This window comes from Amblyraja radiata, chromosome 23, assembly GCF_010909765.2.
Source record: "Amblyraja radiata isolate CabotCenter1 chromosome 23, sAmbRad1.1.pri, whole genome shotgun sequence".
In the NCBI taxonomy this organism is placed as follows: domain Eukaryota; kingdom Metazoa; phylum Chordata; class Chondrichthyes; order Rajiformes; family Rajidae; genus Amblyraja; species Amblyraja radiata.
Window position 1 is genome coordinate 28,515,373 of NC_045978.1, and position 18,265 is coordinate 28,533,637.

The 18,265-nt window shown below is 43.5% G+C and overlaps 1 protein-coding gene across 8 annotated transcripts in view; it reads right to left on the bottom strand.

The window, feature by feature from the left end:
- The window catches only part of LOC116986401 (eyes absent homolog 1-like), a 216,486-nt gene that overhangs the window by 91,417 nt on the left and 106,804 nt on the right, over positions 1-18,265 (bottom strand). For all 8 annotated transcript variants that reach the window (XM_033041902.1, XM_033041899.1, XM_033041901.1 and 5 more), the window contains one exon: positions 16,867-16,989. In XM_033041902.1, the coding sequence (XP_032897793.1) occupies positions 16,867-16,989 (123 nt within the window). The remainder of the gene's footprint in view (positions 1-16,866; positions 16,990-18,265) is intronic.

An 18,265-nucleotide genomic window follows, 5' to 3' on the forward strand; every position in this document is an offset into this window, starting at 1 on the left:
GTTCAGAACTAAATCCATTGAATAAATGGGACATTGTATATTGTTGGGAGTGTCCTTTATACAAAAGAGCATCATAGCTCACTCCTGCTTTGGAGACTCATGATTTACAGCCCCTTTCATGTGGCAAGGCTATACATGTAAAGCATTAATCATTTCTACAGAAATTCCTTGGCTGTTCCCACATCATAGATTATTTTTTAATTGAAACGGAGACAAACAACTGTTTACCAGGTCTCCAAAGCAATGCTACCCACTCATTTGCCCACTCTGTGTGAAAGCATCCAAGCACGATGACTTTCTTTTGTTTTTTATACTTTTTCTTTCTCCAAGTAACCATCCACACCTTTTGATTATTATCATTCAGATTCAGATTCAATTTTAATTGTCATTGTCAGTGTACAGTACAGAGACAATGAAATGCATTTAGCATCTCCCTGGAAGAGCGACATAGCAAATGATTTGAATAAATAATAATAAATGATAATAAGTGTCCGGGGGGTGGGGGGGGGGGGTGATTGGCAGTCACCGAGGTACGTTGTTGATCATCCACCCTACCCCTAAACTATAGGAATGACTTAAAGATAAACCATATGTATCATGAAGCTACCTTTAAACGTGTTGTGGACTTCAACTAACAACTAACGGTGTTGGGTATGGATATACAATTTATCGTGCAATTTAGCTATAAGGTGAGGTTGGACAAACATGGAAAGGTGCACACGCTGGTTTACCAAGGAAAGACTCCAAATGCTGGAGTAAAGGGGCTGTCCCACTTGGGCGACCTAATCCGCGAGTCCAGAAGAGTGCCTTCGACATTCAAGCTCGAGAGCATTCGCCTGGAAAGCCTCGAGCTGGATCGACCGTCCTCGTTGAAACCACGAGCTGGATCGACCGACTGCACACACACACAAACACATCGCAAAGGCAGGGGCCAGGAAAGCGGGGGAGCGCTGTCTGAAATTCACACCCGCGATGAAGAAGATAAAACGGCTGCACAGTGTAAGTCCTTTAGAGAGTGTGGAGGGGGGGGAGGGGAGAAGGGGGAGAGAAGTGGGGGAGAAGGGGGGGAGAAGGAGTGGAGACACTTTTAAGAAGTATAATAAACTTTAGCGGGCATTTTACCTACCGGTAGGTCTTCCTTGGTCCTTGGTCCTGAAAACTACAATGAGCCAATCAAAATACCCGGTCAGCGAAGGAGATTGCCGAATGCTGCCCTCGACTGCCTGTAACTAAATAGCGACCCCACTCCACTGCACTACGAGTTAAAATGACCCATGCCGACCAGATTTTACTAGCGGAAATTTTTTCAACATGCTGAATGCTATACATATATTCGGGAACTTCCCTAGAGCATGAAGGAGAGTTCCAGCTACCTCATAGGACCTCCTAGGACCAAGTGTAGACCATGCTGCGAGTTTGAAGGTCGAAGACACTCTTCTAAACTCGCAGATTAGGTCGCCCAAGTGGGACAGCCCATTTAACACAGTGGGTCAAGCAGCGCCCCTGGATAACATGGATAGATGACACTTCGGTGACTTAGTGGCCTGCCTGACCCGCTGAGTTACTCTAGCATTTTGTGTCTTTCCTTGGACAAACTTGGATTGTTTCCTCTGGAACATCAGTGGTTGACAGGAGTCCTGTTAGAAGTATATAAAATTATGAGACACACACAGGATAGACAATCAGAATCTTTCCCAGGATGGCAATGTCAACGACTGGAGGCATAGCTTTAAGATCAGAGAGGGAAAGTTTGAGATGTGCATTATGGGGTTTTTAGACAGAAATTGGTGGTTGTCGAACACCCTGCCAGAAGTGGTGGTGGAAGCAGATACGATAGTGACATTTAAGAGGCTTTTAGATAGGCTCATGGATATTGAAACAGGATGTTGATTTAACTTTTTCACATTGTCAAACAAAAAGAATAGAAATTTAAACTATTTCAGTTTTGTTCTTGGTGAACTTGCTCCAAAGAATTCGCTTCGCCTTAAGTAACGCCTAGTCAATCAAGACTGCCTTGCCATAATGCTCATTTCACGGCCCTCAAGTGACTTATCAAAGGCTTGTCTGGTTAAAAACATACAATGACATTAATCCAGCACTGAGGGGCAGGAAGCAGTAGGAAGTTAAGTAATATGGTGAATTCCTACATTAAGTTTCATTTCAAGATTTATGAGTATATGGGTTGCTTAGAGCAACAAATCACCTGTGTCATATCCAAGCATAAATAAGTGAGCAGTCGGAACAGGTAGCCCAAGATGTTCTCAATGAGATATTGGAAAAGACGTCCGTATCATACTGCCTTCTGTAAATCCAGGATATCCCAAAACACATAAATATTTTAACTTATTTCAGAAATGTAGGAAACATGGCAGTTATATAACACACACCTAAAAATTATGACATAAATCATCAGGATCATCTGTTGTGGCTTCGACCAAGAGGTCTATGATGGCCTCGACATTGGCGGGGCTCTTTTTCCGTTCTTTAATGGTACCATGGGGTATTTGTCATGCCCAACCTCTGCAGACCTCATTTACACCAATCCAAAACTAATCTTGTTTTATTCTTCCCCAACATTCTCATCAACTTTCAGGGGCAGCACGGTGGTGCAGCGGTAGAGTTGCTGCCTTACAGCGCCAGAGACCCGGGCTCAGTCCTGACTATGGGTGCTGTCTGTACGGAGTTTGTACACTCTCCCCGTGACATTTCTTCCCAGGTGTTACCAGGGAACTGGACTACCCTGTCAACAACTGAAGAGCGATCCTGAGCTACTACCTACCTCACTGGAGACTATATTTAATCAGACTTTTCTGGACTTTTTATTGCACTGAACGTTATTCTGTACACTTAGACTTAGATCCTTTATTTGTCATTCAGACCTTTCGGTCTGAACGAAATGTCGTTGCCTGCAGCCATACATATAATAATAAACAACAAAACACACAATAAACACAAATTAACATCCACCACAGTGAGTTCACCAGGCACTTCCTCACTGTGATGAAGGCAAAAATCTTAGGGTTACTGTCTCTTCCCTCCTCATTCTCCCTCTGCGCCGAGGCGATACCCCACCGGGCGATTGTAATCACATATAGTCTTTCTGCTGACTGGTTAGCATGCAACAAAAAGCTTTTCACTGTACCTTGGTATATGTGACAATAAACTAAACTAAACACATCTTGGTATGGGAAACAAGCTAATCCTCATAGTACATCTACTAGTTTTCAACGGAATACACTTGAAAAGTCAATCAGTAGCCATAAAACATTTCAGCTTGTCCCGTGAAAATGTGCAGTTCTTTTTAATTTGATTGAATAGGTCGTTGTGCATTCACCGGCTTAGAAAGGCATTCCTTAGTTGGCTGTACTCAACATGCTTCTGGGTAGCAAAGCAATATTGAAAACATCAGTGAAATTTGTGACTTTAATGGAATTAAATTCCCAAGTAGAATACAACATGTTAGTGAAACCAGCCAGTAAATACCGAGGCAATTGTATTTATCACTGCCAGTGTGGTATGAATAGAAATAATCTGTATTTGAAACTCAGTGTTTTGCTTCCAGCATTTTCTAAGACTATTGGAATAAAGTCAAACTTGCACAGTGTGGTGCAAACCAACTGTAAATCTTAAAAGCATTTGCTGCTGTTGATTACAAGAGACTCTCTTTGGGCACCATGCTATAGGAAAGATGTTGTCAAGCTGGAAAGGGTGCAGGGACGATTTACAAGAATGTTAGCCAGGACTCGAGGGCCTGAGCTATAGGGAGAGGTTGGGCAGGCTAGGAATCTATTCCTTGGATTGCAGGAGGGAAATATGTGATTTTATAAAGGTGTACAAAATCACCAGAGGAATAGATCAGGTAGATGCACAGAATCTCTTGCCCAGAGTAGGGGAATCAAGAACCAGAGGACATCGTTTTAAGGTGAGGGGGGAAAGATTTAATAGGAACCTGAGGCATAACGTTTTCACACAAAAGGTGGTGGGTGTATGGAACGAGACGGTCAGAGGAGGTAGTTGAGGCAGGTACTATCGCATAGTTTAAGAAGCATTTAGACAGGTACATGGATAGGACAGGTTTAGAGGGATATGGGCCAAACATAGGCAAGTGGGACTAGTGTAGATGGGACATGTTGGCCGGTGTGGGCTAGTTGGGCCGCTGTATAACTATGACTCTCTTTTATGAAGAGAGTTTCAAAAACTGAATATACACAGGTGGATTTTGTCTTCTTAGATTTTCATTTAAGTGCAGGAAATGTTGCCATCAGACAAAATTCCAAGTGGGAAACTTGGTAACGGACCAATTCAAACACATTTATAAACACAAAATGAGATACTGTGTTATACTGTCACCTACACTTCCAGTAGCTCTCCATCATCTTGATACTCATAACCAAACTTTTGGAGGCAAGACCAGTTATTTCATATTATGTGCAAATATAAATGATTGATACTTCCACAAACACCCGCAAGTCATTCCCCTGTCATGTTAAGGAAGTGTTCTACCATTGTCCTACTGTGTAATTAACCTTCAGCATGTGGCTTGGTGAAACAACTATCATTAATGGCACTTTCCAGTGATGGGTCTGAATTAAACAGAGAGGATTTGAATATTGATTTCTCTAACTCCAAATAACCCCTGCGTTCCCTCTCTCACCTTCCCTCCCCCACCCAAGTCGCACCAGCTTCTCATTCTCATCTCGCAAACAACTAACAATAGCCTGTTTCCTTTACGGTACTTTTTTGCATATCTTTCATTAATTTGTTCTATAACTATTTACATCACCATCTATATCTCTTGTTTCCCTTTCCCCTGACTCCTACTCTGAGAAAGGGTCTTGACCTGAAACATCACCCATTCCTTCTCACAGAGATACTGCCTGTCCCGCTGAGTTACTCCAGCATTTTGTGTCTATCTTCGGTTTAAACCAGCATCTGCAGTTCCTTCTTACACAGAGGATAGAGATGTTCTTTTGTTCTACATTAACCTTTTTTTCTATTCTGAGGCCCTGCTTCTCAAAGCTTTATGAGATGGTGAACATTCTGACTAGAATTCCTTTATACTAACTCAAGTAGAGGCAGTTAATTACACTGGTCAGTAAAATAATAGTCAGAACTGCTGAGGACAGAAATGCAAGTATAAAATATGTATTAATATTCTGTTTGTATTTCCACTTTCAATTGGGCTGTAAAATCATGCATCTTTTATGTTAACAAATAAACATGACTTTATCTCTAGAACCAAGATAGTATTCAAACTATTTCAAATAATTAGGCAAATTTTTCAGTGAGAAAAACTGGCGATGAATTTCATCAAATATCTATGACTAATATTTGCACAGATTAATTGGAAGGACTTTTTGCACACATAACAAGTATTGTTTTTACCTGGCCAGGCATTCACCCAACATAGCTCAGGAGTAACTTTTTTTGATTGTGTTTTACAGTTTTAATTGAGGTGATGTGCACTTTAACACTTCTGCAGCCAATTTTGAAAAGAGCAGTGATAGGAAGCCAAATTGGACTTGTTGTGGTTTATTGCCCAATTTGGATAACCTGGTTCTCATTTCACCACATTTGTATTATAACACTGTGGCCAATAGTTTCATGGGGAATGGACACATTTTCACGCTTATAATGAAACAGTAAAGGTGATTATTTCTGCTACATTTACAGTCAACCCATGTTTGTTTGAACACTTTGGAACCTGATGGGGGTGATTTTCTGCTGTGGTTTTTTAGCCTGCTGTTTAAAAAGAGGGGTCTGACCTCTCATGAAGGAAGCAGCTGCTCTTGTGCCGTATTCACCACCACCGCAGTCTCAGAGACTGTGCCAAATGAGAACCATGTGTAGCGTGAGAGGCCAAGAGGACACAGGAGTTTATGGTAGCTTTGCTTTTAAATTATATATGGCAGAAGTTTAGCTGTTGCAATAAGTTATAAAAGGACTTCAGAAGTATCTGGAGATTGGATGCTTGGGGAGAAGGTTGTGTACTTAAGTGAACTTTTCTTCTTGGTAAGAAAGAGCAATCTCCTTTTTGTTAAGGTCAGAGTTCAGACTTGTGGCGTTCCCAAAGTCTCCATAAAAGACAGGATTTGAAGCAGACCTGCTGTGAGAAATTGATGTATCCCAGGAGAAAGGCTGGTCTTCTCCTTCTTAGGGTGGACCTGCAGTTAGATTTTCATGAAGGGTTAATATGCTTTTAAGTCTCTTTACAAGATAGATCAGGATAGACATTAATTGCTGGCCACAAGCAATAAAGGAGTGCTGGAATGCTAAATCTGGGGCTAAATTTATGCCTAATTCCTCTAGAGGTAAAGGGCTGAACTCTCAATAAAGGGACACGAGTTTAAATTTCAGTCATAACTCAATCAGAGAGGTGTTGTCAGATTATGAGAAAAGACATTGAGGTAGTGGAATTTAATGGTGAATGCAGTTAATCGAGAAAGATTATCTGAAATGGCCAGAAATAAACAGTGGTTCAGTTGTACAAGCAGAATGCACAAGAGTAACGCTGGAATCAAACTACCCTTCCAAAGAATCGCTAACATCCAAAACAAAATTAATATCAGATTTACTGATGGTGTTTAACTTAACTTTAGGAAGAAATTAGAACAACTTTTTCAGGTATTAATTATTTTACGAAAGAATGAGCAAAATACGGCAAATCTGAGGATAAACTGGGTCAACGAAAAATTATCATTTCCATAAACTAACCCAAAAATCTACACTTTGTTGCGAGAAGGATGAAACTATTTACTGAGCAGTTCCATTCTTCGAGCTGCCGTAGAGAAAGAAGAAATGATGAAAAATTGTAGTGCGGTTTTAATGAATGTTGAAAGTTATGCGGAATTAAACATGCAGTAAATATGATATTTGAACCTTTTGGGTGTGTCCTCCTACCTACCTCTTGGAAATAATGCAGCACGGAGATGATCAGATCTAGTGGCACTGTGATGACCTGTGTAATGCCATCCATTCACATGCCTGGAGCCTAATTCGTTTTAAAAGTTCAATTAGTTTTCAGGGTGTGCAGCTATTATTGATGTAAGGAATGTACACAGAGATCCTGAAGCATCTCCCTGGTGGCAATGAGACCACGTTTCAGAGCTACCTTGTCTTAATTGTACGTTTTTAAATTAAGGAATCCTATTCTTATCCATTATCCAACTAATGAGCAGAGGATGATCGATACATAAGTGTGTTATGTGTGGCATGAGTTGAGTCCAAGAGGTTGATCTTGACTTTGTGAGGCAGTATACAACAAGTAACACTGAGGCAACAAACATTTATAAAGTTCCCAGTTTATATTTCACCGAATTTAATGGAAATCAAAATCAGCAGTGTTATTAAATCATCTGCCCTGTCACTTGTTTTATAATAATGTTATCAGAGGGAAGCTGGTGGGAATTCCTCTATTCAGGAGGCAATTAGACAGACACTTAAATAAGCAAGGCACAGAATAATATGCTGCTCATGTGGGCCGGTGGGATTCTGGTCAACAGACAAAAAGATCAACATGGACCCGTTGAGCTGAAGAGCTTGTATCTGTTCGGTACAACTCTATGACTATCTATGGCATATGTAGTATCTATTTAAGTATACAGCATGTGCAATGTTTAAAAGTTAATTTAAAAAAACTCTCCATTCTTCTTGCCTTGTTGTCTGCAATGATTAACATGATTGACTGCTCAATTAGTCTATTTATATTAGAAATGATGGGTGCCAGGGTCCCCCTTGAACTGGAAATGCACACACCCTTATAGACACACAGGCTCACAGACAGGCACGGAAATCGCTATCAAAACATGGAGGGGACCAGGAGACAGACAGACAGACAGACAGACACACAGCTTCGGAGGCTTCAACCGAGGGCCCTATGGACGGTAATTAGTGACGGGTCCCGGCAGTCACCGAAAAAATCGCATAAGGCCCACAGCCAGCGTGGAGAAGCAGCGCTAAATGCAGCTCAACTCTGCCTGTCTCGCCGGGTTAACCTACAGCCCTGCCTGGACTGACAGGGCACCAGTCGGGAGCCATGGAACTAGCACTGCTTCTCCACGCTGGCTGTAAACCTGAGCCGTCGTTGGCAGGCAGAGTTGAGCTGGGTTTAGCGCTGCTTCTCTGCGCTGGCTGTGGGCACCGCTCCCGTCTGACTCCCGACTTCTCTGGCCACCCCCAGGCATGGGGGGGAGGGGGGGTGGGGTAGTTTGGACGGGGGCACTCGGGTGGGGACGGGGATGGTCCAGTGGTGGTGCGGCAGCGATTGCGGCGTCAGAGAGCCGGGATCGATCCTGGCCGCAGATGAGGCGCTGCGCTGCGCTCACACACAGTCACACATACAGACACACACTCAGACGCACACCCACAGACACACACTCAGACACACATGCTCACAGACACGCACTCACGCTGGTACACGCACTCAGAGACAAACACACTCGCAATGACACCCATTCACACTGACGCACACATTCACACTGACACACATTCACACAAACAGAAAAGTAATCCAGACAAATTTGAATGAGAAGCCCACAATCTCTTGCCCAGGCCCTCCTGAGAATTTAGCTTGGTTAGATAGTCAAATACTATTTTCTAAGGTGGAAATGTCAAACACATGAGGGCATCAATTTAAGATGTAAGAAAGATTAAGAGGGAAAAGATGTAAAGGACATTTGCTAGTTAAGATAAGTGAGTGGTAGGTGTCTGGAACATGCTGACAGGGGAGGTGGTGGAAGCAGATATGTTACCAATTTTAACAAGCGTTTAGACAGACACATGGACAGGCAGTGAATAGAGGGATACATACTATGTGCAGGCAGATGGGATTAATTAGATTAGCATCATGCAATCGCAGGCATGGTGGGCCAAGGACTTGTTCCTGTGCTGCACTGTTCTATGTTATATGAGGCCATAGGGGATTTAGAAATAAAGATGAGAATTTTAAAATGACTCAACTGGGAGCCAATTCAGATCAGTTGTCAGTGAGTTCAAAGGACAGGGAGCAAAGTTTTGGATAATAAAGTCATAGAGCATAGAGTCATGCAGTATATAAAAGGCCCTATGGCTCAACACATCTAGGCTAACCCAAAATGCCCCATTAAAGCTAGCTTCATTTTCTTGTATTTGGCCCATATCCCTCTAAACGTTCCTGTCCATGCACCTTAAACCAAGTGAGTTTTAAATATTGTTATTGTTCCTGCTTCAACTCCTTGCTCTGGCAGCTCGTTCCATGTACCCACCGCCCTCAATGGGAAAAGGTTTCTCCTCAGGCTCATATTAAATCTTTCCCCTCTCATCTTTAGGGCAGATGGGGCTCGTCAGGCTGGGAAGGCTGTCCATCTAGGAGAGGGAAAACTCTGATTTAAAACCTCCACTGCCTTGTGGCCATATCCAGTCATGGAAAAGGCTCCAGGAGTAAACCTCAAGAAAATCTGGAGTCGGAGCCCCTAAGGCAGTTCGTCATTGTCTACAACCTCGCCCTGGCAGCTCCTGTGACGGCGCTGGTGCCAAACTGTAACGGCCCTGCTGTTCCTTTGGATCGATCAGCGACGTGGAGAGGGGGGACGTGCTGCATGGGCAACAGCCTGTCCTCCATATGACATCGCCCAGGCTTGCATCGACCAGGATGCATCACCCATGGTCAGTCATGACCAATGGGGGCCTACTACTTCTTTAACCAAGGTCCTCTAGTACTAGACTCCCCTACCCTGGGATAAAAACTGTACTTTCACTCTGTCTATTCCACTCGTGATTTATATGTACTTCTATAAGATCACCCTTCAGCTTCCTGCCCTTGAAGGGATAATGTCCTGTCATGTCCAACCTCTTCCTATAGCTCAGGCCCAAGGGTTTTTAAGGATGACACAGATATAACACAGGAGTGTGTAGGCAAAGTCAAACCTGATGCCCAATTGACCCCTTCAACGAGGGCTTCCTGTTCAAGTAGCACTAAGGTAATATTACTGGAGCAAGAATTAATTCAACACCACAGAAATGGAAAGAGTAGTCACTGCACCATTTGCAACCAGAAGCTCTTATTAAAAAGCTCAGAGTTATTAACTATGACATTACACACCTGGTGTTATGGCACTCTTGTATAATGGGGTTTAATGTAACTCCACCAAGTGGAGGCATGTTCAACATTATTATTATGTTTGTGTGGGCGTGAATTCCTAGTAAGGACTGAAACAAAAAAATGGAGCTGATTTCGTGAGTTCATCAACATAACCTTTGAAAGGAGCTTTGATCCTCAGCCAGAGTAGTCTAACTTTCAGTGTGGACCTGTTTTTCCCAATTTGCTTTGGAATGTGCCTGGCATGTTTGGTTTACTCTGAATTGTAAATATGCTCCATCTTTATGAGAAGTTCAGGGTACATATGTTAGTTCAGTTTAATTTTAAAATATTGCACAGAAACAGGCCCTGCGGCCCACCATCGACCAGCGATCCCCGTAGGCCAGCACTATCCTACACACTAGGGACAATTTACAATATTTTTACCAAAGCCAATTAACCTACTAACCTGAAGATAGACACTAAATGCTGGAGTAACTCAGCGGGATAGGCAGCATCTCTGGAGAGAAGGAATGTGTGATGTTTTAGGACGAGACCCTTTTTCAGATTTAACCTACTAACCTGTACGTCTTTGGAATGTGGGTGGCAATCGGAGCTCCCGGAGAAAAAACCCACACAGTCAGGGGGAGAACGTACGAACACCGTATAGACAGCACCTATTGTCAAGATAAATTAATCTCCTCTGCCTATACAGTAAATGATCGATACCCCTACATTCCTAGCATATTAACACGGCTCTCTAAAAGCCTCTTAAATATCACTATCGTTTCTGCCTCCATGATAACCGCTGTCTCTGTGTATCAGGCACTCTCCACCCTCGGTGTAAAAATACCTGCCCCGTACATCTACTTTAATGTGGTACATGAGGAACAGTCTGCATCATCAAATAAAAATGAAAAGGTATCTATTTCTGCCCTTGGCGTTGCTTCATGACTGAAACTAAAACCTATCTAAAATATTTTATTCTAAAATTGTTAAATTTAAGATGCTGCTTCTGAGATCTTGGTTTAATATAGTTTAGAGAGGCAGCGTGGAAGCAGGCCCTTCAGCCTACCGAGTCCGTGCTGACCAACATCTACACACGCGTTCCATGTTGTCCCACCTTCTCATGCACTCCCCGCACACTGGAGGCAATTTACAGAAGCTAATTAACCTACAAACCTGCACGTCTTTGGAATGTGGGAAGAAACCGGAGCACCCGGAGAAAAAACCCATGTGGTCACAGGGAGAATGTACAAACTCCATACAGACAGCACCTGTAGTCGGGATCGAACCCGGGTCTCTTGCGCTGCAAACTCTACCGCTGCGCCACCGTGCCGCTCCACCAACTTGCTGAAATTATTTGTCGTACAGACGAGGACCACTCAGCTTTGAGTTCAAGTGGTAAGTAGGTAACCCATCAAAAATCAGTTTGTGGGTGACAGTTAGTTTAGTTTAGTATAATTTAAAGATACAGTATGGAAACAAGATGTTCAGCCCACTGACATTAATTATATTTCTCCGTCCATAGATGCTTCATCCTGTGCTGAATGTTTCCAGTGTTTTCTGTTTTATTGTCGTTAGCATTGATCACAGATGAGAGTTCCTATTCCCCACTTAGAGAGAGTTGCTATTCGCCTCTCTCACCCACTTGGCGGGATTCAGTCACTCCGACTCAATGTACTGGGTGGGATGTGAATGACTGATAACATTTCACACGGTCAAACTCATTCCACATGTAAGGTGGGAACAGATCATTGAGTCATAAAGTCAAGGGCCTGTCCCACGTGGGCGTCATTTGCGCATCATTTACGCGACATCATTTATCAGTCACAATGCACGATGCGCGCTTCGTGACGTGCACGTGATGCGCGCATGGTGCATGGTGACGTAGGCAGTGATGCGCGGTCGCGTGCGGCGCACCAGGATTTTGGGATGTACAAAATCTTCGCGCGCCATCTGCGTGACGCGCAAATGACGCCCAAGTAGGACAGGCCCTTCATACAGCAAGGAAACTGGCCCCTCGGCCCAAAATGCCCATGCTGACCAAGATGGCCCAACCACACTAGTCCCACCTGCCTGCAATTGGCCCAAATCCTTCGAAACACTTCCTATCCAGGTACCTGTCCAAATTATTTTAAATGTTGTTATGCTACGTCCCTCAATCACCTCTTCTGGCAGCTCATTCCATATACCCATATACCCATATACTGAAAATGTGCCCCTCAGTATTCTTATTAAATCTTTCCCCTCTCATCTTAAATCTATGTCCTCTGGTTCATGATCTGAGGGGAATCTTTGGAATTCATCCTCTCTATTCCCCTCATGATCTTATATACCTCCGTAAGATAACCCCTCATCCTCCTGAGCTCCAGGGAATAAAAGGTAACCTGCTCAACCTCTCCCTATACCTCAGGCTATCACGTCTAGTCAATATCCCTGTATCCTCTTCTCTGCACTCTTTTCAGCTTAACATCATCTTTCCTATAGCAGGGAGACCAAAACTGAACATACTACTCCAATGGTATTGAGGAAATTAACTGGAAATTGTCAGTAGATCAGACATCATCTGTGGAAATGTAATGTCTATATGCCGCTATATCTAATAACACTAATTGCTGGAGTAACTCAGTGGGTCAGTCAGGAGAACATCGATAGGTGACCTTTCTTTGAAGAAGAGTTCTGACTCGAAATGTCACCTATGCATGTTCTCCAGAGATGCTGCCTGACCTGCTGAATTACTCCCGGCACTTTGAGTCTTTCCTTGAAAGAAGAGCTGCAATTCATGATCCTTCACTTTTCTTGTCTGTTATACTTGAGCTTATTAAGAAACCTGACTAATATTTGGAAAAGTATTAACAAAATGGAGCTGTACTTAGTGACGTGTTAAACTGAGTAGTGCATGATTGTTTGATTACCGCAAGAGATGCTACACGTGTCGCTTTACCTCACCCCCTCGACTCCATTCAAGGACCCAAGCAGTCGTTCCAGGTGCGACAGAGGTTCACCTGCACCTCCTCCAACCTCATCTATTGCGTCCGCTGCTCTAGATGTCAGTTGATCTACATCGGTGAGATCAAGCGTAGGCTTGGCGATCGTTTCGCCGAACACCTCCGCTCGGTCCACAGTAACCAACCTGATCTCCCTGTGGCTCAGCACTTCAACTCCCCCTCCCATTCCGAATCCGACCTTTCTGTCCTGGGCCTCCTCCATGGCCAGTGTGAGCACCACCGGAAACTGGAGGAGCAGCACCTCATATTCCGCTTGGGCAGTCTGCATCCCTAGCGGCATGAACATTGACTTCTCCAATTTCCAGTTGCCCTTACTGTCTCCTCCCCTTCTCAGCTCTCCCTCAGCCCTCTGGCTCCTCCTCTTCCTTTCTTCTCCCCCCCCCCCCCCACCCTGCATCAGTCTGAAGAAGGGTTTCAGCCCGAAACGTTGCCTATTTCCTTCGCTGCCGCACCCGCTGAGTTTCTCCAGCATTTTTGTCTACCTTCGATTTTCCAGCATCTGCAGTTCCTTCTTGAACATGATTGTTTGTGTCGTGTCTAAACTGCTGGGGCACCATTGATGTTATCAGTTAATAAAGACTATTAAATGTTACACAATTTCACGAGAGCTGTTTATGAAAATGAAAATGGATCCTTCTTGGAGCTGTACTTTTGGCTGTTTGGTGGTCGGGGAGTGAGTGTGGGGAGACAGGGTATGGATCAAACTGAAATTAAGAAGCAATGCACCAAGTGGAATTTCAGGAGAAATTATTAGCATTTCCTTAAAACTTATTTCCTTGTTCACAGCTGTAAATTTCCATCAAAGCCATCATGATGGAACAGGAACAGAACATTCAACCCACCATGAGCTGAGTAAGGTAGAGACAAGGAGAGGATTAGAAAGAGAGATGGTATTTTGGGAGAACTGAGGGAAAATAAGATTTTTAATAAGTGGCGAGTGCTCAGAATAAAAGGGTGCACCTTTAGAAAGGAGATGAGGAGGAATTCCTTTCTTCAGAGGGTGGTGAATCTGTGGAATTCAATGCCACAGACAGCTGTGGGGGTCAAGTCATTGGGTATTTTTAAGGCATAGATTGACTGATACTTGATTGGTAAGGGTGTCAACGGTTATGGAGAGAAGGCAGGAGAACGGTGGTGAGAGGGAAAGATAGATCAGCCATGATTGAATGGCAGAGTAGACTCAATGGGTCGAATGGCCTACTTCTGCTCCTACCACTTAGGAACATATGCTCATGAGATGGTTCATTGGTTTGTAGTTACCCTTTTGTATTGCACTGTATGAGAAATGTACCCTTTGCTCCACAAAAACTGCTGCATATGTTTTGCAGTATAGGCTGTAATCGAATGCAGAACAGTCCAGGAGCTTTCCATACTAAGCTCTGTATTGAGCGGAGCTTTAAATCCTGTGACTCATACATCATTGAGGCCAACTACTTCCAAATACTGTTAGTCTTTGCCCCTGCCTCAACACACGCTACTGAATTACTCATCGGGTGACTTCTCACTTGCTTCCTGAACTTTGCCTTACATAAATTCCAAATTAAAAATGCTGCTGCCTGCAATCTGTGCTGTCCTCACCAACCTATGTTACCTTCCATCATTTAATGCACTGAATTCAAATATTTGCCCCGACTTACAAATTTCTAAATGATTCCCTTCTCTCTGCCAACCCTAATGATATGATTTTTGTTCTAATTTCATCTATTTTCTGTTCTTTCTTTGTTCTTTCATTCCAGTTTCAGCAGCAGACGTGTTTCGCAACCTCGATCCATTTTAAAACCGTCAGTTTAAAAGGTTTTCGGCTAGATACCTCTTTTGTTAATGCCTTTCTCTTTAGCAGGAACACTTGTTCTGATTCTTCTCCACCCACACCTTACTTAGTCACACTCCTGTCCCTGAACGAGCAGGTTGTGACTTCAAGTCACACTTCCAAGACCTGAGAAACGAAATCTGGGGCTGATGATTTTGAGAAGCACTGCACACATACGCAATGCTTTTTCAACAAAGACCTTCAATGGTAAGGGAATTGAGTTGCAACACTATGTCACAGCTATATACGATGTTGGTGAGATCACATTCAGAGTACTAAGTGCCTTTCTGGTTGTCCCACTATATAGCAAGAATGTTATTAAGCTGGATAGGGTGCACGATAAATTCACCAGGTTATTAGCAGGTCTTAAAGACTTGAGTTAAGACATAGATTAACTGATACTTGATTGGTAAGGGTGTCAACGGTTATGGGGAGAAGGCAGGAGAATGGGGGTGAGAGGGAAAGATAGATCAGCCATGATCAGAATGGCAGAAGTAGACTCGATGGGTCAAATGGCCTACTTCTGCTCCTACAACTTAGGAATATGTACTCATGAGATGGTTCATTGCTTTGTAGTTACCCTTCTGTATTGCACTGTATGAGAAATGTACCCTTTGCTCCACAAAAACTACTGCATATGTTATGGTTAGGTTGAGACTTTTTTTCCCCCTGGCACTTAGGAGGCTGAGGGGTGACCTTATAGAGGCATATATAATCATGAGAAGCATACCTAAGGTGAATGGTCGCTGTCTTTTTCATAGGTTAGTGGAGTCCATAAATAGAGGGCATAGATTTAAGGTGAGAGGGAAAAGATTTAAAGGCGACCTTCTTTCACACAGAGAGTAGGGTGCGTATGGAGCGAGTCGCCAAAGAAAGCTGAGGGTTGGGTAAAATGCTGATGGTTAAAAGATATTTAGATAGGTATATGGATGGGAATGGTTATAGGATATGTGCCAAACGCAGGCAAATAAGGCTAGCTTGGCTATAAAGTCATGTTGACAAGGACCAATTAGGCCTATATGACTCAAAAAGGGATGTAATAGGTGCCACATAAATGTATGTTTCTTTTCTTTCTTTCCCAATCTAAAATATTAAGGGATGTTTTGCTATGTTAAGGGAACTACATAATTTCCGAGTTAGTGGCGTAAAAGATTGAAATGTTATCACTTTTTGGAATAACATTTGGGGCAGCATTTCAAAAGGAATTGCCCGAGCAGCAGTGGGAGTCAAACCCACTCCATCAAAATGATTGGAGCCTAAATCCAATGTGTACATCCTACCTTATGGGCATTATTATGGAGAAGGTCATTCTGAAGCTTTGGCACAGATTTCTAAACACTGCACCCGACCCAAAACGTCACATGCCCATGTTTCCTGGTCCAGCACTTGGTCTCTTTTACTTTCCTAAAGAAATAACTGGTTGGAAACATGTGTCGGAAGGAACTGCAGATGCTGGTTTACACTGACGATAGACACAAAATGCTGGAGTAACTCAGGCAAAATCTCGGGAGGAAAGGAATAGGTGACGTTTTGTGTCAAGACCCTTCTTCAGACTGAGTGTCAGAGGAGAAGAAAACTAAAAGTATGAAAAGGTTCAGAACAAATCAGAGCCGGCACCGATGACAAGAAATGTGCCGCCCACAATGGTCCATTGTTGGCTAAGGAAGAGGTCATAACGCAGGGATATTTGGATGCAAACACTGGAACAAGCAGGATGGGGGAGGGGTGTAGAGAGAGAGAGAATGCAAGGGTTACTTGAAATTATGAAATCAATATTCATACCACTGGTTGTAAGCTGCCCAAGCAAAATATGAGATGGTTCCTCCAATTTGCATGTGGCATCATTCTGACAGTGGAGGAGGCCTAGGCAACTGGGAGATCACATAGGCCAAGGTGCACTGCGTAGAGGTATTCAGCGAAATGATCGCCCAGTCTGCGCTTGGCTTTGCCGAAATATAGTCCACATATGTTTTTTCTGAGCAAATACTAACCGTGCATCTGGTAGCTGTAAGGTGCTTGCCCTGGCGAAGGTGTGCTGAAGCTGGTGCCGTAGCCAAGGAATCCCGTCTGCCCGGGTGAGTGTGTCTGGCTCAGACCATCTTCTGTCTTGATGCCTAGTTGAAAGGCACACCGTTACTGCAGGAAGGTTTGGTTTAGTTTAGTTTTAGGTTACAGATTCAGCGTGGAAACAAGCCCTTTGGTCCATTGAGTCCTCACCGACCAGCAATCATCCTTATGCCCCTGTCCCACTTAAAAAACCTGAACGGAAACCTCTGCAGACTTTGCGCCCCACCCAAGGTTTCCGTGCGGTTCCCGGAGGTTCCTGGAGATTTCTGTCAGTCTCCCTACCTGCTTCCACTACCTGCAACCTCCGGCAATCACCTGCAAGCTCCGGGAACCGCACGGAAACCTTGGGTGGGGTGCAAAGTTTCCAGAGGTTTCCGTTCAGGTTTCCTAAGTGGGACAGGGGCGTTACACTAGTTCTATCCTACTCACTAGAGACAATTTACAGAAGCCAAATAACCTAAAAACCTGATTCCTTTTCTCCAGAGATGCTGCCTGACCCGCAGAGTTACTCCAGCGTTTTGTGTCTATCTTTGATGTAAACAAGCATCTGCAGTTCCTACCTGCACAGTGTATAGATCTTATCATCTACAATTTAATTAACTCATTGTCCCAGATGCCGTGAAGGGATTTTTTGATATTTTGTAAAGCCAATCAGAAATTGGGGTTTCTCAAATGTAGGTAAATTTTATCCCTGGGAAAGCAAATAAAAACTTTATTTCATTCTATACCTTTTGAAAAGATGTAGGATGAACTGTACATTTATGCCTAAGAGTTAGAGAGCAATGTCCAAACTACAGCAGATGATTTGTAATAGTTCACGTTGCAGGTCTACCACCGATTTAGACCAACAGAGGTCATGATCTCCGAGAGGAGTCCAATGGTACTGTAATGGTCCGCCTATGCTGCCGGGGAGCTAAGATATCGACCCGCAAAGTCGGCCTCAGAAATCAGCTATGGGAACAGAACTGCCGGCACTGGCTGGGCCGGAGTTCCAGAGCCCTGGCCACAGGGGGCATATTCGACCTGCCAATAAGCGCGGAAGTCCCAACGAGGTCTGGTGCCACTTTTTCGTGGGGACTTCTGGGGGAATTTCAAGTAAGCTCTGGTAATTTTGTCTGGAATAAAGGAGGTGGCAGACCACCAGTTTCCAGAAAATCAATGGTGGACCTGCAATATTTTTCTTCAATGTAATTTTATATATAGCTTTCAATCCTTATATTATTTATCTATTACTAAAAGTGCTCTGAGTCATAACAAATATCATTGTTTACTTTTAAAAAACAATAGGAGGAGGAATATTGCCGCTTAAGAATAGACAATAGA